Consider the following 27,976-nt stretch of genomic DNA (forward strand, 5'->3'; position numbering starts at 1 on the left):
TTATCTTCTAGTTAGCATGGAAACAATTATGATAATTAATACTATTGTTCCGGCAGCTCCACCAACCATCATTCCAAGGAGATTCCCATGGACCTGTGCCGCCTGGCATCTCTCACCTGTATAGAAGAAGGTGTTGCCTGAAGGACACCTGGGAATAAAAGGCAACAAATGTAAAGCCTTGGTGGGTATTTTCCTGCCCTGCAGGACCATTGCAAGATCATCCATCTACATTCAGAACTCCTGAAAGAACTAAGGGGCCTGTCTGTTGTAGATTGAGGACTGTTTGGTTTGAGAGAGGATGTTCCATCTAGACACAACCCTGAGCAGGGTCCAATGGGGAACCATCCCATCCCAGAGCTGAGAAGGAGAGGGAGCTCAAGGAGGCTTTCCCCCCGACAAGCTGGCTGGGTTGCCTGGGGCAGTTCCCAATAGAGGGGTTTGGGCCAAGTCTCCCACATCATCCCCACTTCCTTTAGGGTAATTTACATCCCCTGGGAGCACCCACAGAGGGAGCAGTTTCTGCACTGCCCTGAGGACTGCTAGTAAGAGAATTCCCAAAGGCTGAGCAAAGGAGTACCGTGTTCCTATCACTGTGCCTGACAATGTGGAGGATTTGATATTAATGTCTGTAGTGGTGATCTGAGAGTCTTATCTTCTCATGAGCTGAATGTTTATTAGATGCATCAGCTAGTGCATGAGAAATCGGCGGCTGGCAAAAAAGGGGCCCGTGGTACCTGCAGCTTGCTTTCCCTTTCACATTCACACAGACTCCATCATTTTGGCAAGGATTTGGGTCACACGGGTCTCTCATGTAGGATGACCAGTCTTCAAGGGGGCCAATGTTCAGGGCTGATCTCCTCTGCCTTTCAAGAATGAGGCCTTTGGTAATGGATTGGGCCGGTTTAATAGGGACTTCAGTCTTTTTGAGATAGGTTAGATCTTTTAAAAAGAAAATAAAGAGAGAGACAGCGGTTAATAGCGACTGACATTATTATACATTGCACTTTTCATCCCAAAGGATCTCAACAATGGCATATTATCTCTCCTTGCTCCACATAGGGAGCTCTCACTGGTATTGGAGCTGCATGTATAAAAAGAGGAGAACATGCCCCTGCACATATACATACATACATACATACATATATATATATATATAATGTGTATATGTGTGTATATATATAGAATGGACCAAACTCAAACCTGAGAGCCTGGGATGTCTGAAATCCAGATCCACATTTTGCAGTCTGAATCCACCACTAACACACATAGGAATCACTTCACCAATAATTGAGATTACTTGGCAAATGACTTCAATTCAGAGAAAGCTACCATAGAAGCCTTGCATTGTCCTCACACAGGGCTAGCTAAAAGGGGAAACTTCAGGGTTCTAATACATGGATGCCAAGATGGCATAAGCAGGAGGAGTTTCATTTTATTAGGCACTGGGGAATTTTCAGGCTATGCAAAAGGGACAGGCACCAAACCTGGAACCAAAATGGAACCAGACTGCTGGCACAGAAAGTTGATGAAGTTTGGAGGCACTCTTTAAAGGAAGATCTTAAAGCAGAAATAGGTGAATTAGAAGATAAAGGGCTTTGCTGAAACACGGTGGAGTGACAAACATCAAATCCATATGGATACAAGTCCCAGGTAATAACAATAGAAAGATATTAACAGGGTTGTTCTACCAGCTTCCAGATCAGGGAAAGATTATAATTGAGTGCACAGTGCTGAGGCAGGTCAAAGCAGTAACGAATTCTAATAAAACAGTAATCAGTGGTGATTTCAGTTAGCTGGGTATAAACAGATTAAATGTCCCGATGGAACAAGGTTTAGAGTGGCAATTTCTCAACACATTAAATGATTGCTTCTTGGAAAGAGCATGGACGAGAACAGAGGAGGACAGGCTAGTCTCATCTTAGGGTGTGTCTACACTTAAAACACTGCAGCGGTGCACAAGCAGCACTATAGCTGCTCTGCTGTAGTGTTCAAATGTAGACAAGCTCTTAGTAATACACTGGAGATGGGTCAAGAAATTAGCTGACCTCCAAGACCAGTGGTTCTCAAACTTTCGTACTGGTGATCCCTTTCACATAGCAAGCCTCTGAGTGTGACCCCCTTTATAAATTAAAAACACCTTTAAATATATTTAACACCATTATAAATGCTGGAAGCAAAGCAGGGTTTGTGATGGAGGCTGACAGCTCACGACCCCCGCATGTAATAACCTCACGACCCCCAGTTTGAGAACCCCTGCCCAAGACAAAAGAATGGAAATTAAAATCCATAGACTCAGGATGGAGGCTATTCAAGCAACCTGCGCAGCGTGTCCCAGAAGGAATGCATACCCCTAAACAGGAAAGGAAGCATGCAGGCAAGTAAAAGAAGATTGAAGGTGAAATTTTCAAGTGTCCAAGCAACATAGGCGTTTAAGTCCCATTTTCAAGAAAATTTGAACTCTTAGGCGCAGATCCTCAAAGGCATTTAGGAATCCAGCTCCCACAGAAATCAATAGGCATTAGGTGCCTAAATACCTTTGAGGATCTGGGGCCTAGGAGCGTAAGTCCCATTGAAAGTCAATGATTTAGTCTTCTAAGGATTTTGATTTCCTTTCCATTTAAAGTCAATGGAACTTTGGATCTTTTGAAAATGAAATTTAGACTCCTAAATCTCTTAAGCTCTTCTGAAAATGTTATCCCAGAAGATTAAATGGCAAGGTTCAAGAGGTTATTCAATCAAAGAGATATCCTTCCAAAAATGGACACCCAAGCCAAAAATAAGCAATCAAGCCATAAGACGGAAATTAGGAGCAGGGGTGATTATTGAAAATATACTAGCTCATTACATCAATCAATGATACATCCTTACTTGGAATACTGTGTTCAATTCCAGACATCTTTTTCCAAATAGACACAGCTGGCCATATTTTTAAAGGTATCTAGGCACCTAAAGATGCAGATAAGCACCCACTGGGATTTTCAAAATGCCTACATGCCTAACTCTTATTGAAATCAATGGGCATTAGACACCTAGGAGCTCTTGAAAAATCACACAAGGTGCCTACCTGCATCTTTTAGGTGTCTAAACACCTTTAAAAATCTGGCCCAGCAAAATAGAAGAGGCTCAGAGATTGATGACAATCATTATTGGAATATCCATCTGAACTGACATTGAAAGAAGAGCCTGTTCAGTTTGATTTAGTTGGAGTTGGTCCTTCTTTGAGCAGGGGGTTGGACTAGATGACCTCCTGAGGTCTCTTCCAACCCTAATCTTCTATGAAGAGAAAGAAAAAAGATTCTGCACCTTTAAATTCTGCAAAAATAATGAGGTCATCGTTTTTCAGGAAATTCCTCTGTCTCAGCTGTTTGTGAGAGATGAAATTACTCCACCCCCAGTCTAAGCTTCTATTACAGTTGCATGAAGGGTCGAATGTTCCAACAACAGATGGTTTATCCCACATTGAAGTATCATTTTTATCTGCAAAATAATATGATTATGCATGACTTGGTTTTAATCAGCAAAAAGCCTAGAACCAAATGTTATTCAGCAATCGATGTCAAATCATTACAAGGACTTTTTCTGCATGCATAAACTAGTGGTGAAGTCATGCCACAAAGTCAGGTTCAGATTTTGAACACCTGTGTGAGAGTTTAGAGGTTCTGGATTTTATCCATCATTATTGTTCTGTGAAAAATCTGAGTTATTAAAAACATTAATATAGAAAAGATCATACTGACAAAGGTATGGCGAGATAGGGACTCAGCTGTTGGGGTTTACTTTGACATCAAACTCTTTTTTCTTATTATTATTAATTTGCATTACAATATCACATAGTAGTTCTAGTCATGGACCAAGACCCCACTGTGCTGGGTGCTGTACAAACACAGAACCGAAAAACTGCCTCTTCCCCAAAGAATTTATAATCTAAGTGTAAGGCAAGAAGCAATAGATGAAGACAGAGATATGGATGGGGAGGGGATTACTGGATATGCTCTGGATGATGATAACTTAGAACTCCCACAGATTTCCAACTACTTTATTCATTAAATAAACTGCTTTGGATGACAATCTAAATGCAACCAAGCTGTCTGTATTCAAATTCGCCAAACTGCAAAATCTGCACGTTCAGTTGGTCAGGCGCATCATGGGAAGGTGATGTTCTTGTGGTGTTGCAATGTCACATTGTGACACACCACTCATCAGATCATGTCACTGGCTTGGAAGTGTTCTGACCTCCCTGAACCCATTCTAAGAACACAGGCAGAATTCTGGGTCTTCACCTGGTTTGGAAGAACTTTATATATTTAGAGTCAAACTCATATCTCTGGGCTCATTCGCCCCTATGATAATAAATAATAATTATTAATGAACACCTAACACTTCTAGAGCACATTTTTATCCCAGTGATAGCTTGTATCACTATTCCCATTTTACAGATAAGGAGCCTGAGGCCCAGAAAATGGAAGGGACTTGCCCAAGGTCACCCAACAAAGTAATAGAAGAGCTGGGAATGGCAACTAGGCCTCCTGACTCCAAGTCCCATGCCCTCTCCACTGGCTGACACTCCCTTTCCCTTGTGCATGCTGCTTCAGTCATTTTCATACAGAAGCCACTTACCCGGCAAAACTTGGCTCTTGTCTGTTGTGAAGCTCCTGCTCGAGGACATCCTGTTCCTGATGTCAGGGTGCTGGTCTAGCACCGTTATAATAGCTCGTCTGTTCTCAGCAGGCCATTGCAGAACATCATCATTCTCTCCGCTGCACAAGTGAAAAGAAATGCGGGCGTAATCTGGAAAGTAGGAATTAGATGTGCCATGAGGATACAAAGTTATACCATAACCATAGCCCTCAGGGCTATAAAACCGGGGACTACGCATCACAGAGCCTGAAACAGAAGTCTGGAGAATGTGGGTGAAGTTCCGAATGAGCCATACAGCACTGGGGCACGGTGTCTCAGTTAGGGTGACATCATCAATAAAAATTCCACCAGATGAGCTGCTGTGACTGCCCCTGAGTCCTTGGAAGACGTATCTAAACTTCTCTTGAACATTGAGGGTCACATGGGCAATTTTCCAATTGTGGTCGCTATCTCCTACGGGAAGAAATGAGAACCAGAGACACAATTAATAACGATATACCATAGGCTTGGTCTACATTACAGAGTTAGGTCGGCACAAGGTGGCTTACGTTGATGTCAGTGTCTACACTAGAATGCTGCTTCCACTGAAGTAAGTGACCCACTATGGCAACATCATAACTCCACCTCCACAAGAGGCGTAGCACTTATGTCAATGTAGTTAGGGCCTCACCCCATCACTGACCGCCCAAATTGTTAGCCACCTCCACTCCCACCCTGGCGTGACAGCCTGAGCTGTCAGCCAGGCACGTGGCTCACCTAGTCCCTGGCTGACCGCTCGGGCTGTCAGCACCAGGGCAGTGGGGCCCCCACCTGTGAGCCCGGCATCTGCCTGACAGCTAGGGCTGTCAGCACTGGGGTGGGGGAGGGCCATCTGTGAGTCCGGCATCCAGCTGACAGCTTGGGCTGTCAGCGCCAAGGTGATGTGGGGTGGGGGAGAGAAGGGGGCAGCTGTTATCCCCAGGCAGGGCTGCCAGACTCCAGCTCTCAGTGTCCCACAATGCCCCACTTCAGTCAGTGGACGCTCCTGGTGGGGACACGCACCACCAACAGAAGGAGTAAGTGTGGACGTGAATTACAGTGGTGTCTGTACATTGACTTAAGTCGACTTAATTTTGTAGCGTAGACAAGTCTTTAGTAGCACATTTATTGTTATCCAACCACTTATTTAAACCACATACTAAGACATGTGGATTTCCCCATAACCCTGAAGGGTGGAGATTTCAGGTTGTTATTATTACTATTATAAATTTATATTTCAGTATCACCAGAGGCCAGCTAGGCCAGAGGCCCACTGTGCTAGGTGCAGTACAAATATTTAGTAAACGGCAGTCTCTAACCCAAAGAGCTTACACTTTAAAAGACAAGATATACGAGGTCAATGAGACAAACAAGAGGCTCAGGGAGTCTGGCACCAGCTGTCCCAATATCACCCTGATTTTGCTAAGGTACAATCCTTCATCCTGAAAATCCCACCTGCAGGATATTCATAGGTCCCCCAAACTCCCTGGGTTTTGCCACCACAACAGAACCATTTCACGGTAGCTGAGTTTGTGCTGTTGAGCAAACCCACAAAAGTGGCAACTCTCATCAGTGTTTGGTTTTGCATTTTTTTAACTTGGTCTAAAGTAATCTCAAAATAAACCACCAGGGTCAGATCCTTCGTTCCTTGAGGTGACTCGATGGCAGTCGTTAGAGTGACACAGGGGCTGAATGTTGCCCTTTCTGTTGTAGGAGAGCCGGATTCGGATACCTTTACTCACACTGAATAGCACATGACTCCTTGAGAAGTCCAATTGATTTCTACATGTCAGGTGCATTGAAATCAGTGGGATTGCTCATGAAGTCAGGTGTTCTTTAGTATGACTGACATAGTAACAGAATCTGGCCTCCTAAGTCTTTGACTTTGTGTGGTGCAGATTGAGACCATTTGTTGGCTACCCCTTCGCCCTTCCCTATTATTCCAGGGTGACCCCAGGATGCTCAAAGTGTTCTCTGTTCAGACACAAGTTTAAAGTTTGATGTCAAAGCACTTGTATTAGATGGTGCCACTTAAGTTCAGTGACTCATTGGAACCACGTTCCACTGGCAAGCAATGAGGAGTTGATGAATTTTTTGCATGGAAAATGTTCGAGAAGCAAATACATGTGCAAGTGGTCAGGAATGAAAGCTCTTATTTGCATTAACAATGCCGGGGATCATTGCTCCTATTTGCATGAGCACAGTGATTAGTTACCCCTCATGGTGCAAATGTAAATCTTTTACAGGCCTGCTTTGCTCTTACCCAAAGCATTAAAATGGTGACCTATATTGTTTGGGACCATCCGAATTTCACCATCCAGGGCTTGTAAACAGCCATCCACGTAGTAGGTATGTTGTGCTCTGATACCAGAATGCCTGCCTTGATAGCAAGATGCTGACCTGATTGGTTTGGGAAAACTCTTGTGTTTCTGAACCAGTTTGTCTCATTTCTGAACACACTAGGATGTCCCCCCACCCCCAATTTTGTGTAGTTGTCTAATATTTTCAAAAATACCTTGAAAGGTTTTGACTTTAACCAGTGTGTTAACAGTCCCGGAGCCATTGTCCTTTCTAACCCAGATGACAAGCTTGTCCGAGGGGCTTCCGGAGATCTTATAGAAGAACTGGAGACACTGCTGAGTTCTCTTTGGGTAAAGGATCCGGGATTCTAGGAGAGCCATATCGTCTGCCTGGCCAGAGCTAGTGTTGAAGTACATGAAAGAACCAGCATCTACAGAGAAAGTGAGCATCAGTTATTGCCTCTTCTTAATCTTTCTGCCTGCTGCATATGACTTGTGGTGGCATAAATGTATGTGCAGTGCAGAAGAAACAGCTGCATGTATAGTTAGTGGTGCTTTTCTTAAGCCTCACAACACCACTATCTTTTTAGGTATTATCTCATATCCCCATGTCACCAACGGGGAAACTGAAGCACAGAGAGGCTACACAGAAGACCCAGGAATAATATCCCGGGGCTTGTCCCTAGCCACTAGACTGTACTGTCACACAGCCAAAGTCCCTTTAGTTACAACTGTGAAATAAAAAATGGGGGTGTGACATTTTGGGGATCACACACACTGCCTGCCTTGTAACTTTGGGTGCCTTAATGCTATGCTGCTATAGCTCTGAGCTCCGACACCAGCAGCCAGCCTTCAAGCATAAAGGGCTTCCACCCACCTAATTACTCCTTGTAGGGTGACCCCAATAGCCCTTCTGCTCCCGAGTCTCCCCATATCCATCTCCTGAGTTCTTAACTACCAGACACTTGGACTTTTCCCTTTGGGATCGTCATCCCAGAAGGAGTGCAACCTGCCCCCCGTCAACAGATAACTGCTTAGGGTAAAAATAAACAAAGAAAGTGTATTTAATAGAAAAATCACAGACTCAAAGATGAAATCAAAAGGAAAAGCAAACACATACGAGTTACACAGAAATTAACCATACAGATGCAACCTCAGACTTTACACTTCAATATTAGCTATATCCCCTTCTCTAACACAAGTTACCTACTGCCACTGAACAGTTTCCCAGCATGCCCTCTGTCCTAGAGGGGATCCAGTGTTTAAGAAACAGCACCTTGCTTAGATGCTGGCCCCCAGTTTCTAGATAGCTTGCACTTCAAACTCCTTCCCTTTTAACTCAGGAAAAAAACTGCAACCCCCCACTTTCTTTCAGGCTATAGGAATTCATGGTTACAGAGAGTGGGGAAACGCCTTCCTGCCTTAGTCCACCAACCATAGTCCTTCCCTGGGTTGCACAATGCCAGGTGCTTGGAGTTTGTTTCATGTAAACAGCTAGCCTGGGAGGTGCCCTCCCTGCCTGCCTGGTGGGAGGTGACACTGCAGTTACACCTTTGTTACAAGTACAATGTTCTACACATATCTCCACGCATACATTCATAACCATAACCATCTGAAGAAGTGAGTTTTTTTACCCATGAAAGCTTATGCCCAAATAAATCTGTTAGTCTTGAAGGTGCCACCAGACTCCTCACTGATCTCCTAATGACCACCAAGTTTGGGACATTACATGCTTTCATGAAAGACCATACTTAATCTACAGTTCTACTCTGTAACATTGTGTAGAGCCCGTAGATTCAATTGCTTATCCCTTGGGGTTCAGACCCCCTGTTCTCTCCTGGGGGTGTCTGGACTTTGTCACAGGAGGGGAAGAATTCAAAGAAAGCCTGCAGGATGTTTTACTGGCGACCCTTGGATTGCTTCCAAGTATCATTTCCCATTCCTAGTTAAAATTGTACCTGATCCCGTGTAACCATTCCTGAGAGAGTGAGAGTCTCCGTGTCTTCTTCACTTTAGTGGCTGGTCCACATAAGGGGATAAGAATGTACCACCACTGCCAGCAAATGGAATTGCTCCTTAAGCACAAATGATAGTGGCTCATGCTTAGGGTCATTATACCTGCACTTCTTTAGGCAAAATTCCCACTGAAGTCATATTTTCCTGAAGTCTGAGGGAGTTCTGCCTCACTAAGTAGTGGAAAATCAGGCCTTTAGTTGTCAAACAAGCCTTTGAGAATTTCTCTTTACTTTAATTTGTGAGCAAATGCTTCCTGGACTGACACTGCTGGGCTCTGTCACTGGCTCATACTAGGGACTGACCTTGCATTTTTGTGATTCTACTAGTTTGAAAAAACAGAAAACTGGGGATTTTGTGTAAAATTATCCTTAAACACTTGAATAGAAGGACCTTAAAAATCACTGTTGTTTGATTCTTTAGAAAATCAAATATTGATCTAAGACTGTTCCAGCCCCAACACACCTCACACTTCATTTATGTTTCAAATGTAACAGTTACCAGAGATTGGTGTGCAACTCTTCACTCTTATGTTGTGCTAAAATCATGGTTAATCAAACCAAGGCAGGTACGGTAGGTCACATTCATTCCAGCATCAGCATATATTTAGTATGCCTCTAGTTAAACCATAATACATGTTCTTTGTCCTCTTCTATATTGCTGAGCTGGTCTGGAGAATGTAGTGTATGTTGCAAAAAGGTTCTGATTTGGCACTGGTAATATCAGCACCTTTGTTCCTCATTATCAAAAGAAAGCACATTGCCAACGCGCTGTGAAAAGGGAAAAGGGTGTTAGTGTGACCAGAGTCATAACAAACAAGCCTTCTTTAGAACGGTATCCTCAAAGATAGTCGTTCTTTTCCTGGCTTTGAAGTACTTTTCAGTTTGATCAGCTGCCAAGATTTTCCAAGTGTTGGCTGCAATGTTAGCATCTCTCCGAAGCTGTCTTTAAAACACAGCTGTCACCCTCGCTAAGGCATGAACAAAGTGACCTTTGGGGTCCCTAACGTTTACTCAGGTACATATTTATTTTTTATTTTACCTTTGCAGCGTCCGAGGAGCGTGTGGTCTTCTTGTCCTGCGAGGCTGCTCTTCTTATGGACCCAGTCTGCGTCATCTCCGGTGCCCTGAACCATGCCACAGATATTGGCAAACTCAAAAGCACACTGGTCCAAAAGGGTGTGGGTTGAAGCTGAAAGAACATGCATATAGTTAAATCCAAAGAAGCCTCTAGTAAATAAAATGTGTTTTAAGGAAGACTGGGATAATGCTGTTCAAATTGTTTTTCCCTTCTGTATGCTTTTCCTGATGGATACGTTTCTATGCAACACATCATATGGCACATATACAATCCTGCAACCTTTACCCTCCCTGAGTATTCAAAATGATTCCTTAGGGAGCTATTACACAACTTGCTTCCTGAAGATAGCAAATAAAATCAGCTATCCCTGACTGATGCACAACCTGACAATTGGCTGATTTCTTGGAGCTGTCACAACCAAGGTGACCCTCAAGCAAGGTTCTGAAGGAGGAGAAGGTTAATTCATTGAGGGGGATCCCTGAATAAAGCACAGCATGGAAGGAAGCATAGAATTGGATGAGTGTAAGTCTTTCATTCTCTTACTGGACTGCTTCAAAAGCAGTAACGGCTAGCAGAGACCTAGAGAGGGATTGGGATGGGGAAAATAACCTGCTCCACACATCACTCAGCCCCATTAGCACTGCAGTAAGGTAAACTGAGGACAAGTTTTCTATAGTTCCTCCCTGTTTGGATCTCTCGTCTTTTTATTTATTTATTTAGACATAAAAATTAAGGGGGAGCAAAGAAATCCTGCTAAAGTCCAAAAATGCGGCACACTTGACAATGGCTCAGTGTGGACTTACTGCAGTTGTACATGCGATTGAGTCTTTCTAAGTCAACGGTGCTGAAATCCAAGCGCTGCCCAATAATGTCATTAAATGCTGGTATCTTCGCAGTGATTGTTGGGGCACTCTCGTTTTTGTTAAATGAGAACGGCTCGTAATGCATTACGGATTCATAGTCGTAGGGGGTGTTCAGGTCGGAGATGAACGTGGCATTGTACTTCACAAAGTTGTGAGATTGGCCTGGTGAAAGAACAAATGAGTGAGTCATTCTTAAAATGGTCAGAATCTTTCCCCAGGCAAAAATGTCCCTGGGATGGACATACTAAAGTTCAAAAGTTACAACATATTAATGCAGAACGGAATCAACATGGTGGATTCAAAGACAAGTACCATATGGTTAGAATTAGAATCTTACATTATTGGTTTATGAAGCAATTTTGACAACAAAGTCCTCTTATTTTAGATCCTAATTTTCATTTCATGTGTCTTCTGCTTGTGCACATTTAAATAACTGCCAGACGCAGCTTTTGAGTGCTATCACTTGTGAAGGCAAATGATGGAATTTCCATGCATGAAATATATTTGTGCAACTGTCACTCAACTTGCACCTATAAATAGAGCGTAAGAGCCAACTTCTGCCCTAACTCACACTTATGTAAACTAGTTCAATGAGAGCAGAGTCTGAACTTGTGCACGTGTCTGCATGCACTAGTAACAGTGCTCAGAAATGGTGCACGTATATATAAGACCACATTTTGAAAAAGTGGTTCTGAATGTCTTTTCCTTTTCTGAAGGTCCTCAGGCATCTCCTCGTTTCAGTCTCATTTGCTTCCCTTCTCTGCCTCCTTTATGCCTCGTCTTCTTCTAGCTATGGCCTCGATCCTGCAAAGTGTGAAACTCTCTGGCTCTGATCCAGCCAAGCACGCATGTAATTGCTCAAATTTACTTATGTGAGTGAATCTATTGGCCTCAGTGGAACTACTCATATGCTTACAAGTTAAGTCCAAGCTTAAGTGTTTTGCAAGAATTGGGGCCAGAGTGCTCAGCACCTTGCAGGATTAAGCCCTAAGGAATGATGAGCATGCCTCATTCTGGAGCCTTTAATTACTGATGCAAATATTTGCCTGGGTATTCGTTTCACTGTAGAACAACCAGGGGTACTTCTCCTCAGTAGGGGGATGCATGCAACATGCATCCTTAGTGTGTAGAGTGCTCCCAGCCCCCACTGGCCTGCCGGACAAAAGACATCTTCCATTTAGAGTTGAATGAAAATGCAGTTTTGCCACACTAGATATTATAATATTTGCTGCAATTTTATCCATTTTCACATCCCTATGACACTAAAACGGTAATTTCGCTGCAGAAGCACATGAAATTGTAACATTTCCATTGTTTTCCTGAAAACAATGTTGCTATAAAAAAAGGAAAGACCTATTTTTTCAATTAAAATAACCCCTATTTAGTGCAAATAAATCACAGAAGGGACCAATTTCAAGCTTGCAGAGTTTGAGAGAAAGAGAGAGAAAAAATTAACATTTCAAATTATACCGTGAATGTTTTGGCTGCTTCTCACTGCTATTAAAATTCTATATTCTCCTCAATTAGAAATAGCATGTGGCTGCACTGAATGAACCACTAAATAGCTTCAGTTGTACTATTTCCCAGTGTAGCTTATTGGGGTAAGCAGCTACATGCTCAACACAACGGTCTGGGATTCAGAGCTGAGGATTGTCTGAAAGTTTATGTTTATTTCCTTTTAGAGATTTGAATTGAGACTTTGACTGGATTCGTTAACAGAAAGGATGCCACTCCTCCCAGTGTAGCACTATAGCTTTTTACAGCTCGGAGGAAGGTAGTCCATGCAGAAGATCAGTTATAACTTTTAGATGAAGATCTGTTCTAAGAAGACCACGGCACTAGCTGCCAATAAAAGAAGCAGCTGGCAGGTTGTACAAATCCAACCTTTGCTGACACCTATTGCCAGTGATTCAGAGCCAGAGATAATCCAGTCTTTATGCAGATGCAAGATAAGAGGAGGGCCCGTGGAACCTTCCACTGTATCCTCCATGCAGTGCCCAGCTGGAGTTGCAGTCTCTCAACTCCCCTAAGGCCTGGTCTACACTGGGGGGGGGAGGGGGGAATCGATCTAAGTTACGTGTAACCCCTTTGGGGTTTAGAGAGCATGGCCCTTTAAATCTTTTTCCTAAGGTGGAGGGGGAGAGTAAGAAAAAAGGAGGGAAACTCCAGGGGGCAGCGTGGGAGCTCCAGGGAGAGAGAGAGGCAGCCTACAGGCCCTGGAAAAGTGAAGCAGCAGAGAACCTGCCTGAAGCCTGGGAAGGACAGGGCCGATCGGGGACACCCCAGCACAGAAGCCAGGATGTTGACGTCACTAGGCATCACCCTAGGTAACTCGGGAGGGTAGACGACCACAAGTGTCAATGAAGCCTTCCTGCACTAGGCCTAAGTGAACCAAACTCTATCCTTCCATGTTTAAACTCTAATCGACCTCAAAAGCCAGGTGCAATTGGAATGTGTAAGCAGCCAGCTATCAGTGGTAACCTCCCTTACCGGTACCAAGCGGTAATAATGAGGCCTGCATACCTCTGGCTGAAAGGGAAGATAATGAATCAAAGGAAAGGGACAAGATAATAATTCAAGAAGTGTTACTAATGAGCTACACTTATAGCTGCCAAAATAATCTAACTGCTTAAATGTAATTGCTATTTGCTTAGTAACTATTACCAGGGACGGGAGGGCTAGAGGGGGAATGGGGGGGGGTGAGGCTTAACTGCAAAAATGTATAAAAGAAGAAAAGCTGTTTCTGTTGGTGTGCTTGATCTGAGACTTGCCTGTCTCCTTGCACCACTTTGAGATCTCAAATAAACTTTGTTTGCTTCTCCACCCCTTGTGTGTTTATTGGCGCGAAGCACACCAGGCAACGAACCCCGCTGTTGCTGTCCTCGGGCACTCTGTGCTGGCAACAAGGAGGAGCACTGTGCCAGGGAGGAATTGCCCGAGAAGGACAGGCCGGAGCTGGACCCAGTATCACTGCTGCCCAGAGCTGCATGGGGCTGTGAGTACTGGGGCTTGTGACTCCGCATTGGGAACAAGGAGGGAGGCTGTAGGTAGTTAAGTGGGGAGGTGGTCGCTCTGTGTGGCTTTGCAGAGAGCGGCAGAAGAGGGCACCGGAGGGGTTTGTTGGGGGAAAGTTCACTGGCGCCGAAGACGACCAGGAGCACCCAAGACTCATCACTGGACTGGAACTTTGCTCAGGACTCCTGAACTCTGTGTGCAGACACATTGCTCAGTGTATGCCCTTCCAGACTGTGCTACCACTGGGCCTGTGGGGCCTTGGCTTGGATGCAGCCCTGTCTTACTGCTCCCCCTATATTTCCCCTTGTTGTTTTTCTCCTCTCATCCCTCTGTAAATAAATATTTCCCTTGTTATATCCACTGTACTTTTCCTGTGGGTGGGTGTGTTCACTCTGGGGGGTTTGGAACAGGTGCCCCTGGGGTGGAAGGGATTTCTCCTGCTGCATTCCTGCACGCGCCTTCTCTTGGCCAGAGCTGCCTGCAGAGCAGACTCCATCTTGGCCACGAGGGCACTAAAGTTACACTTGGTGGCCCGTACGGGGACTTTGCAGTACACACACACACACCCCTACGTTGTGCACCCTGGGCTCTTCTTCACAGAGCAAAGAAACTCCTGAGTGACTTTCATCTCAGTTAAAAAAAAAATGGAGAGAGGATTATTAGAAGATCTGTGCTGAGGGGCACGAATCCCAGTAACCAAAGCTGTGCTGGTGGCGGGGTTCCCAGAAGAGATGGAACCAAATGAAATTGAGGAGAGCCTAGATGCAGCTGAAATACTGGGGAGAGTAAAGGTCCGCACCCGTATTTACAACCGCAAAGTGAAGGGCATGGTAGCACTATGTTCTCACTCCAAGGAAACAGATCTTGATAAAGTGCCCAAAGAGGTGCAAGTAGAAGGTATTCCCTGGACAATTCTGGGGGCAGAGCAATCCCCTCCTAGTGTGCCTGTGTCACTTGAGGTGGATTCTTTAGTACAGAAATTGCAAGCTCTGATGGTGGATGAGAAGCGGACAAGAAAAGAATTAATTTTGGCATTAGGAGGGGCTCCAACACCTGCAGCATCCAGCCTGGTGGGATGGGCCAAAGAGCTGGGAAACACTCTCAAAGATGCATTGAGGCCGGTACATGAAAGTGCTCCATACAAGCGGTTACGTTCATTCTCGGGGGTGTCACCTGTACCCCCAGGGGAGGAGGATTACGAGACCTGGAGGGATTTTACGGTGCCACTTGTCCAAGAGTGGGAATGCTCTGATGCTGAGAAGCGGAAACGTGTGCTTGAGAGTCTGAGGGGACCTGCCATGCGAATTATCCGAGCCCTGAAAGACTCACAACCAGCTGCCACAGTGCAAGACTATTTAACCGCTCTTGAGAGTGTCTACGGTACTACTGATAGCAATGAAGACCTGTATTATCAGTTCCGCCATACCTATCAGGAGCCCCACGAACGATTGTCGGATTTCATCAGGAGACTAGAGGATTTGCTACAGCAGGTAGTGCGGAAGGAGGGCATCCCCACCAAGTGCATTGATTCCGCTAGGTTGGACCAAATCCTTCGGGGCACCCGACAAGATGGGTTGATGTTGTGGCAACTGCAGCTGAGGGAGCGGGCCCAAAACCCACCCCCATTCCACAAGCTCATTCGAGAGATACGTGAAGAGGAGGAGCGATTGTTGCAAGTGGATGCAGTGGTGCAGCCGAAGATGGCAAGGAGTCGCACCACCACAGTGCTTGGAGAGATGGAAGATGCCCCGTCAGTGGCAGCAGCACTGAGAGATTTGACCCGAGAAGTGGCCATGATGAAGGCTCAGGGACATACTGTGCCATCCTCAAGAGGAGAGAGTAGCAGGAGGGGTGATAGCCAGCGAGAAGGTTTCTGTTATAACTGTGGAAGAGATGGTCACTATGCCTTGGACTGCCAAAACAAGACAGATCATGCAAGGGTATCAGAGATTGCAGCAGACCATTAGGAAGCTTCAGGGAAACACCAACAGGGCTTGGGGAAGGAGCAACCCAAGACCCTGAAATTCCAATGCTCCCCAGAAAAAACCACAAACAGGGGTTACATATGCAACTTCAGCTACGTGAAGCGATGTCTTCATTACGGTGAGTCGACTGCTGCCGCTCCCCCGTCGACTCTGCCTGCGCATCTCGCCGAGCTGGAGTACAGGAGTCGACGGGAGAGCGCTCGGGGATCTATTTATCACGTCTAGACTAGATGCGATAAATCGATCCCTGCTGGATCGATCGCTGCCCGCAGATCCGGCCGGTAGTGAAGACATACCCTAAGAAACTTTAAGAGGCGTTTTCCCTCAGTAAGGCCTGCAGGATTTATCTCAGTGGGAAGTGGGATCTATAGCTTGTAATGGCACCTGCAGAACATCGTACCTGCAGTAAATTTACGCTAACATGCACTTGCTATATTTTTTCCTTTTTTGCATTAGGCAGGAGAATGTTATAATGCTCCCAATCAATTACCGTTTTATTATATGTGTCATATTTGGGTTGGGGGGAGGCAGAGAGGGGTGTTATTGATCATATGAAAAGAATAAAGAAAACTGATGACTGGGTGGTTCCAGGGATTAAGAAGGCGGATGTGTTTAATGCCTATTTTGCTTCAGTCTTCACTAAAAAAGTTAATGGTGATCAGATAATCAACACAGTTAATATTGCCAACAAGAGGGAAGGAATGCAAGCCAAATTAGGGAAAGAACAGGTTAAAGACTATTCAGATAAATTAGATGTATTCAAGTAAGCAGGGACTGATGAAACTCATCCTAAGGTACTTAAGGAACTAGCTGAAGCAATCTCAGAACCATTAGCAATTATCTTCAAGAGCTCATGAAGGACGGGTGAGGTTCCAGAGGACTGGAGAAGGGCGAACATAGCATATGTCTTTAAAAAGGGGAACAAAGAGGACGCAGGAAATTATAGACTAGTCAGCCTAACTTCGATACCTGGCAAGATACTGGAACAAATTATCAATCAATACATTTGTAAGCGTCTGGAGAAGAACAGGATTATAAGAAATAGCCAGCATGGATTTTTCAAAAATAAATCATGCCAAACCAACCTAATTTCCTTCTGTCACAGGGTTACTGGCCTAGTGGATAGGGGGGAAGCAGTAGATATGACATCTCTTGATTTTAGTAAGATTTTTGACATAATCCCACATGACATTCTCATAAACAAAATAGGGAAATGTGGTCTAGATTAAATTAGCATAAAATGGGCACACAACCAGTTGAAGACCATAGTCAAAGAGTAGCTATCCCTGGTGTGCTGTCAGACTGGGAGGGCATATCTAGTGGGGTCCCACAGGATTCAGTCCTGGGTCCTGTACTATTCAATATTTTCTTTAATGATTTGGATAATGGAGTGGAGAGTATGTTTATAAAATTTGTGGCTGACACCAAAATGGGAGGGGTTGCACACACTTTGAAGGACAGGATTAGAATTCAAAATGACCTTGACAAATTAGAGAATTGGTCTGAACTCAACAAGATGAAATTCAGTAAAGATAAGTGCAAAGTACTACACTTAGGAAGGAAAATTCAAGGTTATTGTTATGCACATGCACAAAATGGTGGCTAGATGTCAGTGCTGAAAAGGATCTGGGGGTTATATTGGATCACAAATTGCTTTGAGCAGGGGGTTGGTCTAGATGACCTCCTGAGGTCTCTTCCAGCCCTAATCCTCTATGATTCTATGAATGTGAGTCAGTGTAATGCAGTTGCCAAAAAGGCTAATATCATTCTGGGGTGTATTAACAGGAGCGTCATATGTAAGACAAGAGATGTAATTGTCCTGCTCTATGAGGCACTGGTGAGGCCTCAGGTAGAGTAGTGTTCAATTCTGAGTGCCACACTTTAAGAAACATGTGGATAAATTGGAAAAGTCCAGAGGAGAGCAACAAAAATGATAAAAGGTTTAGAAAACCTGACCTGTGAGGAAAGATTAAAAGAACTGGGCATGTTTACTCTTGAGAAAAGAAGATTAAGGTGCGAACCTAGTAACAATCTTCAAATATATTAAGGGCTGTTATAAAAAGGACGGTGATCAGTTGTTCTCCATGTTCACTAAAGGTAGGACAAGAAGCAATGGGCTTAATCTGCACCAAGAAACATTAAGGTTAGATATTAGGAAAAACTTTCTAACTACACCTCTACCTCAATATAACACTGTCCTCGGGAGCCAAAAAATCTTACTGCGTTTTAGGTGAAACTGCGTTATATCGAACTTGCTTTGATCCGCCGGAGTGCGCAGCCCCACCCCCCCGGAGCACTGCTTTACCGCGTTATATCCAAATTTGTATTATATTGGGTCGCGTTATATCGGGGTAGAGGTGTATAAGGATATTTAAGTTCTGGAATAGGCCTTCAAAGGAGGCTGTGGAATTCCCATCATTGGCAGTGTTTAAGAACAGGTTGAACAAACACCTGCCAGGGATGTTCTAGGACTTGGTCCTGCCTCAGCACAGGGGACTGCATTAAAGGATTTCTCAAGGTCCCTTCTAGCCCTACCTTTCTATGCTTCTATTGGTAATGGGTTGTGGAGCCTTTCAACACATCTGAAAAATGGGGATAATTCTACTCTCTGGTCTGTCTTGTCTATTGTAAGGATCAGAGACTGTTTCTTACTATGTGTTTATTCAGCATCTAGCACAGTGGAACCCCAAACTCAGCGGAGGCATGTAGGTCCTATATTTAATAATATTATTATTATATTATACTGCTGGTTCAAATCCAGCCCAAGTTAATAGCAACTGAAAATTACTGCCATCTGATGACTGTTTGATGACCTAAGTGAGGCGAGTTGTTCTTAGTTCAGTTTAGTGATGAAAAACATGGTGTGTAAAGCCCCCCATCAACAGTTGGCCGTCTCAGTCATGTTGGCAGTCCCAACACAGATGTTAAGGAAGGAATGGGCATGGTCGTTCAACTCCTCTCTTGCTTTTAGAGACCTTTCTGCCACCACCCGGGTCAGACACATGTTGGGGCAGAGCTGTGTGAGCATGCATACACTACTGTTACCCGTTCGGCACAAAATGACAGCTATTTGGCTTGGAGGACAGAAAAGAATATTTTTACCATCAGTTAATTAGATAACTGAATTATTTTGGTACATTTTCTGTCTGTCTTGCATTTATTTAGTGCTTGTGAAAGGTGGTGGCTGGATAGCCCTGGAGATTGAAATCATCATTTATCACATATACCATGCAACAATGCTGCAAGCTTCCCTATACAGTCCCAGCAATGTACCTCAACACTGAGCAAAAAGAACCACCTCTAAGAGTAAAAGAGTGGCTCATGGTCTTGGTGCTGAGACTAGCAATAAGGATGCCAATGGAGGGGACATTTGTTACATGGTCACATGGGACAGGTTATTGTTGGACCTCAATTCTTCCATTCTTCTACTTTTATGCGTGCATTTTCCTTTCCTTATTATTAATATCACATTAACGTCTAGTACTAGGACCACAATCAGGGGCGGCTCTATGTTTTTTGCCATCCCAAGCACAGCAGTCAGGCGGCCTTTGGGGGCACGCCTGCAGGCGGTCCGCTGGTCATGCAGATTCGGCGGTGTTTCTGCGGGTGATCTGCCGGTCCCACGCCTTTGGCGTACCCGCCGCTGAATTGCCACCGAAGCTGCGGGACCGGCGGACCTCCCGCAGGCATGCCACCGAAGGCTACCTGACTGCTGCCCTCACGGTGACCAGCGCACCGCCTCCCGCGGCTTGCCGCCCCAGGCACGCGTTTGCTGCGCTGGTGCCTGGAGCTGCCCCTGACCACAGTGTGCTAAGTACTGTATAACTCCATAGTAAATCACTGCCCCGGCCCCAAAGAGCTTCTAATTCAAAAAGAGAATACAGAGAAATAGGGAGAGGGAAAGTAGAGGTGAAGAGACTTGCTTATGGGCTCCTGACATCTAGGCCAGTCCCATTCACTAGGTAACGCTGCCTCTCTGATCTGTGTTATCCTCAGGAAAAAAGGCAGAGCTGAGATAAAATGATGTCAAACTATCTACTACATCTAAACGTGCACAAGTATCAACTTTTAGAGATGCCCAATGCTGCACCCTTGACTCTCATCTGGCTCTAAAATTCCATGTCAGGAGGCTTTAAAATCTAGTGTATTAGTGAGAAAAATAAAATACTTTGTCTCTGTACTTCCCAAAATCTGTATTGGCATTTAAAGCTGACCTGGAAGAATTTCATCCCACCAGATGTTCACGTAATCATCCCGGTCTGTCCTTGACTGTTCATGGTAAAATCCCATTGCATGTAAGAGCTCGTGTTCTACAATCGCTTTATGGTCACACCGCTCCCCAATGGAAAGGTTTTGTCCAGTCTGTCGATCACCCACCATGGACCAGCACCTGAGAAAGAGAGAGATTGCACAGTCATATAACCATAGAAGTGTAGGACTGGAAGGCACCTCAAGAGGTCATCTAGTCCAGTCCCCTGCACTCAAGGTAGAACTAAGTAAAACTAGACCATTCCTGACAGGTGTTTGTCTAACCTGTTCTTAAAAACTTCCAATGACAAAGATTCCATAACCTGCCTAGGTAATTTGTTCCAGCGCTTAACTACTGTGACAATTAGGAAGTTTTTCATAATGTCCAACCTAAACTACCCTTTCTACAATTTAATTCCATTGCTTCTTGTCCTATCCTCAGAGGTTAAGAAGAATTTTCACCCTCCTCCTTGTAACAACCTTTTATGTACTTTAAAACTGTTATCATGTTCCGCTGCAGAATTCTGCATCCAAGGGTGCTAAAGGAGTTGGCAGATGTGATTGCAGACAGGGGCGGTGAGTTATATGGGCCCATGGTGCCCGTGCTCCAGCAATATTCAGGGCACAGGGGCCCGGCTTCACCAACTCCTCCTCCCTTTGGCCTGCTGCCCCCGTGCGCCTCCCGCAAGCATCCCTGCCTGTGCCGCGGGCAGCTGTCCCCTGCAGCGCCGCGCTGTGCTCTGCCAACTCCCAGCATCAACTGCCGCCGCAGGGTCCTAGCGCCCCCCACCACTAGTGCCAGGACAGGTTGACCCAGGTTTACCCTGCCCTTCCGGCATGGACGGACAGACCCATCCCTTTTCCGACGGGACCCTCCACCAGCACAGGGAACACCTCCGCCTGCAGTCACCATTCCTGCCCCACGCTGGGCAAGGGGCAGCCCCATCCTCCACCCCCAGTGAGGCTGCAGTGACGGGCAGCAGCAAGGGAAGAGGCGCACACGTGATGGAAGCCCCCACACCCACCACAGAGGAGGCGAAGGGGCTTCCTGGACCTGAGAGGGGCTCTAGGAGCACATGCAGTGACAGCGGTGTGAGGTGAGTGTGCTGCCAGTGGGGGAGAGGACTGCGGGACATCCTCTCTGGCCCCAGCCGGGGGCAGTCTGCCTGCAGCCCAGAGTCCTCCTCCCCGGCCTTGCCCCACCCCAGAACCTGCAGCCCCAGCCAGAGCCCTTACCCCACCCCCCACCCTAACCCTCTGCTCCAGCCCTGAGCCCCCTCCTGCACCGTGAACCTCTCATCCCCAGGCCCAACCCCAGAGCCCTCACCCCCACACCCCAACCCTCTGCCTGAACCCCTCCCCTACTACAAACCTCTCATCCCCAGCCCCACCCCAGAGCCCTCACATTTTTACATTATTTTAAAAAATATATATTGGCTTACAAGGCAGGTATGTGGGGGAGGGGCAGGACTTGGACCCCATTCTGGGCACCACCAAAAATTATACAAACTGCCACCCCTGATTGCAGAGCCATTGGCCATTATCTTTGAAAACTCATGGTGATCGGGGGAGGTCCCAGATGACTGGAAAAAAAGGCTAATGTAGTGCCCATATTTAAAAAAGGGAAGGAGGAGGATCCGGGGAACTAAAGGCCAGCGAGCCTCACCTCAGTCCCTGGAAAAATCATGGAGCAGGCCCTCAAGGAATCAATTCTGAAGCACCTCAAGGAGAGGAAAGTGATCTGGAACAGTCAGCATGGATTCACCAAGGGCAAGTCATGCCTGACTAATCTAATTGCCTTCTATGAGGAGATAACTGGCTCTGTGGATAAGGGGAAAGCAGTGGACGTGTTATTCCTTGACTTTAGCAAAGCTTTTGATACGGTCTCCCACAATATTCTTGCCAGCAAGTTAAAGTAGTATGGATTGGATGAATAGACTATAAGGTGGATAGAAAGCTGGCTAGATCATCAAGCTCAACGGGTAGTGCTCAATGGCTCCATGTCGAGTTGGCAGCTGGTATCAAGCAGAGTGCCCCAAGGGTCGGTCCTGGGGCCGGTTTTGTTCAATATCTTCATTAATGATCTGGAGGATGGCGTGGATTGCACCCTCAGCAAGTTTGCAGATGACACTAAACTGGGAGGAGTGGTAGATACACTGGAGGGTCGGGGAAAGGGACCTAGACAAATTAGAGGATTGGGCCAAAAGAAATCTGATGAGGTTCACCAAGGAAAAGTGCAGTGTCCTGCAGTTAGGACGGAAGAATCCCATGCACTGCTACAAGCTAGGGACCGAGTGGATAGGCAGCAGTTCTGCAGAAAAGGACCTAGGGGTTACAGTGGATGACAAGCTGGATATGAGTCAACAGTGTTATTATTTATTAAGGTGCTAAGAATGTGCTCAGTGTTGACCAAGACAAAGAATGAAGGCAGTCCCTGCTCGGAAGACAAACAGAGACATTATCACAGGCATTAGGCCAGTATATGACATACTCCCCTGTTAGACAAGCTCATTCACAATGTCTTAGGTCTACAAGAGTTAAAAACATAAGAATGGCCATACTAGGTTAGACCAATGGTCCATCTAGCCCAGTGTCCTGTCTTCTGACAGTGGCCAATGCCAGGTGCTTCTAGCAGTTGAAAGTTTAAGAACACCAGGGCTGGCCTTACCATGAGGCGAACTGAGGCAGCTGCCTCAGGTGCCAGACTGTGAGGGGCGGGGGGCGCCACTAGGACCCCGAGTGTAGAAAATTGTGGCTGCTGCTGGTGCATATGTATTCTCTCTGCTCTAGATGTACAGAGATGATGGAGTGCTGTGCCGGAGGAAGGAGGACACAAGAGACATAACAGGCAGGCAGGCGAAAAGGTGAGAGGGAATAACAGAAAGCTGCAGGGAGAGAGAGGAGGAGGAGGAGCCTCTTATGGACCTCTCTAGCACCCCCCAGGAGCCTGGACTGATTAACACCAGCTTCTCAGGGAACTTCCTGATTCCTGCTGCTTCCCTGAACCCACTTGAGGAGAACAGGCAGTCAACTGAAGTAGTAGGAGCCAGTTAGGCCCTTAAGGCGCTGATATCTTCCCTCACTCAGGCCCTGCTACCAGCCTGCTTATTTGTCCCCTTCAATTGAGTGCTGAGAACCACTATAGCTGGCACAGAACAGCAGTCATGAGTGAAAGAAGAAAACGCCCCTCTGGGGCAGCATTCAGAAAAAGAAAGCAAGCAAAGGAAGCTTTTCTATCTAAGCAGGAAGGAGCTCTCCTGAGATACATAGACACAAATGTTCACGGTGAGCCTTCTGGCCCCAGTGCGGATGTGAGTGGTGAGGAGATGCCTGATCTTCCAGTTAGTCAGAGTGCAGGTGACCTGGCAGCACTCTGCAGCATCCATATCTCCATCTCAAATGGATGTAACCATGCACATTCCTGAAGAAAAGTGTAGATCAGAGAAGAGTGTGGAGGAGGCGCAAGAAACAGCTGCTGCTGAGTTTAGTTCCTTAAGTTTAGATGATCCAGGACTGTGGACCCATTTGAGCAGTAGCCCAAGGGACTTCCTTGTACTGTATGGGCCACAGTAAGTGAAAAACTTCATGTTCCCCAAAGACAATAAAAATAGAAGTTTCCATCCAACACATTACTCTGAAAAGGCCTTTAAGAAACCCTGAGAAAAAAGAAACATACATAAGTGATATACTTGATAAGATTCTTATCTTTTTCTAGCTACCTCCTTTGTAGTCAGTGATCTGGGGATAGTTTATACACAGGAAATAAAAACTGCATTTTAATAACTTGAGCTTTCATGGCATCTTTTCTTCCAAAGATTTCAAAGCCCAAATTCTGCCTCCCAATACCCCTGCAAAATAGGTAAGGAGTGTACATAGGGACCACTTCACCCACCACTGAAATGGAAACACCTCTCGGGAAGCTGGTGGTGGCTGTTTAAGGGTGTGCAGCAAATCTACACAAAGAAAATTAAACAAGAATCTAGGAGGTCATCATAATACTTGCCCATTCGCTTTTTGAAATCGTATATAGGTGCTCTCTCCTTCATATGGCTTGAAATCCACACAAGACTTAAGACGGAACATTTCAAACACTTCAAGTATGACTCCCTTGGCATTCAGATCTGGAAAATATATTTCAAAAAGTACCTTTAATATATTGTAGATCACTTGTTTGTGGAGATAAGCTATATGCTGTACATGCATTATGCTATATCGCAGTGTAGTAATGCGCAACTCACCGCTGCGGCGCCTCCTGCTGGTCATCCTGGGAATTAGCTCTGTTTCCAGCTCCGGAGCGCCCTCTGCAGGCTGGTGTTTCGCCTGTCACTGGCCCCCATGTCCCTCCCGGACCCCGGTGCCCCTTCTCTCGGGGTTCTGCCCCCTGCAGAACCCCGCAGTCTCTGGGTCTCCCTTCCCAGGGGAACCCCCAACCCTCTATCCCCACCTCACCTCAGTCTATGGCTACTGCCAGTCACCATCTAGCCCCCGCTCACTGGGGCAGACTGCAGTGTACAAGCCATTCATCATTGGCAAAGGGGGGTTTGGACCTGCTGCCTTTGCCTACCCTGGGCTGCACCTCTGTACCCTTCTTTGCCTTTAGCAAGGCCTGCAGCTGGGGGTTTTCCAGGCTGCTGGTCCCCAGCTCCTCTCACCTTCCCCCAGCCCTGCTACACTCCAGGTACCTGGCTCAGCTCCCCAGCAGCCAGGCCCGTCTCTCTCAACAGCAAGAGAGACTCTTTGAACTCCTGGCTCACAGCTTTTTATAAGGCCAGCTGCGGCCTGATTGGGGCGTGGCCCCAGCGTGGCTCTTTCCCCTATCAGCCCAGCCTTTAGCTCACAGCCCCAGCCCTCTCCCAGGGCTGGCTGTAACTAGGGTGACCAGATGTCCCGATTTTATAGGGACAGTCCCGATTTTTGGGTCTTTTTCTTATATAGGCTCCTATTACCCCCCCATCCCCTGTCCCGATTTTTCACACTGGCTGTCTGGTCACTCTAGCTGGTCACTTTCAGGCTCGGAGTGGGTGACCACCCCATAGGGTGACCAGACAGCCATTGTGAAAAATCAGGACGGGGGTGGGGGGTAATAGGAGCCTATGTAAGAAAAAGACCCAAAAATCGGGACTGTCCCTATAAAATCGGGACATCTGGTCACCCTACCACCCCACTACACACAGTAAGAGACAAACACTTTAAATTACATTTTTTGCTGTATCTTTGTGATGCTGTGGAATTTGATCTTAGTGTAATTGGTGGGCCTGCTTATTAGTGTATTTTGAAAAGCTTTGAATGGCATAATGTCATTTCTGTTAGGGTCAAATTCTGGTATCCTGTTAACTCCAATGAGACCAGGATTTGGCCCTAAAATTTGAAGAGTAAAATATAGTCTGCTTTACCTAGGTCATCACCCAGAATATAGGGAATAGGGAACTTCCATCTGTAGATCTCATTTCTCAGTGCATTACGCTCATTCTGTTGAAAACAGAGGGAAAGATTATTCCCCCCTGGAATAGGGAAGAGGGCTAATAGTACTGCAAATATGACGAGTACGAATTACGTCCATGCATTTACAAAATACTTACTGGCAGTAAGATATCCCCCTGAAAGAGGTTCAGGCCAGCAGCTGCAAAGCAATTTAGGAACAGATTATTTAAATTAAATCCCAAATACTGTTATTTTATAACCTGAAAAATGCTGAGTTTATGTAACCATGGAAGTTTCAAGTCCACAAGTGACGCTTATGAATAATTATTAAGGGCCTGTTTCTAGTCTCACTGAAGTAAATTATCTGTCCCTAAATTAATAGCAGATGCTGCTACCTAATTCGACAGGTTACTAAAAAGCATGTTATGAGAGGTTTACTCTGCCTTATGGCTGTCTACGCTCCAATGTCTTTGCCTCACTATAATCATAGCTTCATAGATTTTAAGTTTAGAGGAAACTATTCCAATCATCACGTCTGACCTCCTGTATAACACAGGCCATAGGATTTCACCCCATGATTCCTGCATCAAGCCGATAACTTGTGTCTGAGCTAGGGCATCTCTTTTAGAAAGAGATCCAGTTCTGATATGAAGTCTTTAAGTGATGGAGAATCCACTATGTCCTTAGGTAAGCTGCTCCAATGATAAGAATAGAATAGAATATGCATACATATATTTATCAATATATTTGTATATATATCTATATATATAGATATATATATATCAATAGATCTATATCTATATATATCTATATCTATCTATCTATCTATCTATATATATATATCAATATATATATATATATCAACATCAGATTACAAAAAATAGAAAATTAAATGAAGTGGGTTCATTTTGTTGTGTTTTTTTCCATGTAATTTCTATACAGTTCAGACAGAAACACAGTAAAGCCACTAAATTACTGCCCACTCTCTAGAACCAGCTGTTATGGCAGGTGGGGGAAGTGCTAACTGGCTTCTAAAGCTATTCCTAATTGGCACCCCACTCTGGGCCATACCGTCAACTGGAGTAGTATCATTCACTTCAGTGTAAATTCCCCTCAGCTATAGATCTGGCCCAATAGCCCCAAGTCTTCGGGAGTGAAAGGCTCTCACCCTAGTGGATGTTCATTAACATCACAGAATTACCACACAGGTCACTATGACCCTGTGGTTTTCAGCCAGGAGAAGCCCAAGGCTTGGACAGCAGGATTGTTGCAGGGCTAAGATTCAGGAATACTGGTGGTGCTGGAGGATGTTCAGTCCCACCCTGCCTTCACTATGTTTGTTTATGTCCATTGATATGTCGGAGAATAACAGAGTTCTCACTCTTTGGTTGGGTACAGCAAAGTCAGATACTTTATTTTCTCAAGCAATTGCGTAGAGGGAGAGAGTGCACTAGGACACAGGGTCTCCCCCTCCTAGGCAGGTCTCTCTACAGGTAAACAATTACAGCAAGCATTTATACCTTTTGTTACAGACAATAATAAGCAACAGCTGCATTTTGTTTATAAATAGGTCATCCTGATATCTTATTTTTCTCACTTATTTAGACTCTAGTCTACATTCCATATTATCTACACAAGGTCTCAACAACTTCTCACACAGTTCTTTCCCACTCCCCTCACACAATATTAGCTTCTACAAATCTTGCGTTATTAGGATTACAGTTAGCCTGACTCTTGCTAACAAACTGTCATGCATTGCAATCCCCTTCCTGTCAGTTCTTTCTCTGCTTCCACAGATATGACTGCCTGCCCTGCTTGAGCATGTCACCCACTTTTTAAAAAAAAAATGACTAAAAGAAATTAAAAGCTTCTAAATATTAGAAGATTGCACCAGCATTTTGCTTACAACCATCTCAAAAGGACTGCATAGGCATTAGAAATGCAACCCACCTAAATTTATTGCTGGAATGTCCTCCCTCAATTCACCATCATCAGCATCGCGTGCTGTAAGACAAGCAAATTAAGAAGAAAACATTATGCATCCCCCGCTCCACCCACAGAAAATAAAAGAAAATATCTCAACACTAGAAATAGTTTACTGAGTCCTTACCATCTCCCTTTGGAGGGTGTCTAATCTGAAAGACAGTAAAATACATGTTGTACAAGATGTATAACATGCTGAAAGAGAAGATCTGGCAATACAAGAGTTAGACTTACCGAGAATGTAGTGCAATAGGCAAAACATAATATGAGACACAGGCATGGGAAGAAGTAAGTGGAAACCATTCTTGCAGTGGAGAGAGAAAACAGGGCATTTACAATTTACAACGCTTTCAATTTATAGAGCAGTTCCTTGAACTTTGCACTTAGCACCGTGAAAGAAACTTTGAACCCA

General features: G+C 45.2%; 1 protein-coding gene across 1 annotated transcript; it reads right to left on the minus strand.

Moving 5' to 3' along the window:
- MEP1A (meprin A subunit alpha) lies at window positions 1-27,867 on the minus strand. The gene is made up of 14 exons (XM_024215745.2): window positions 27,799-27,867; window positions 27,692-27,716; window positions 27,532-27,585; window positions 25,740-25,780; window positions 25,554-25,629; window positions 24,164-24,281; window positions 20,127-20,302; window positions 10,853-11,074; window positions 10,011-10,160; window positions 7,172-7,387; window positions 4,618-5,091; window positions 3,304-3,477; window positions 735-939; window positions 1-148 (listed from the first exon to the last, which is right to left on the minus strand). The coding sequence occupies exons 1-14, from the start codon at window positions 27,865-27,867 to the stop codon at window positions 1-3; spliced, it is 2,148 nt and encodes a 715-aa protein (XP_024071513.2).
- Between the last annotated feature and the right edge of the window lie 109 nt (window positions 27,868-27,976).

This window comes from Terrapene carolina, unplaced genomic scaffold (genome assembly GCF_002925995.2).
Source record: "Terrapene carolina triunguis isolate 2854851 unplaced genomic scaffold, T_m_triunguis-2.0 Scaffold42, whole genome shotgun sequence".
Lineage (NCBI taxonomy): Eukaryota > Metazoa > Chordata > Testudines > Emydidae > Terrapene > Terrapene triunguis.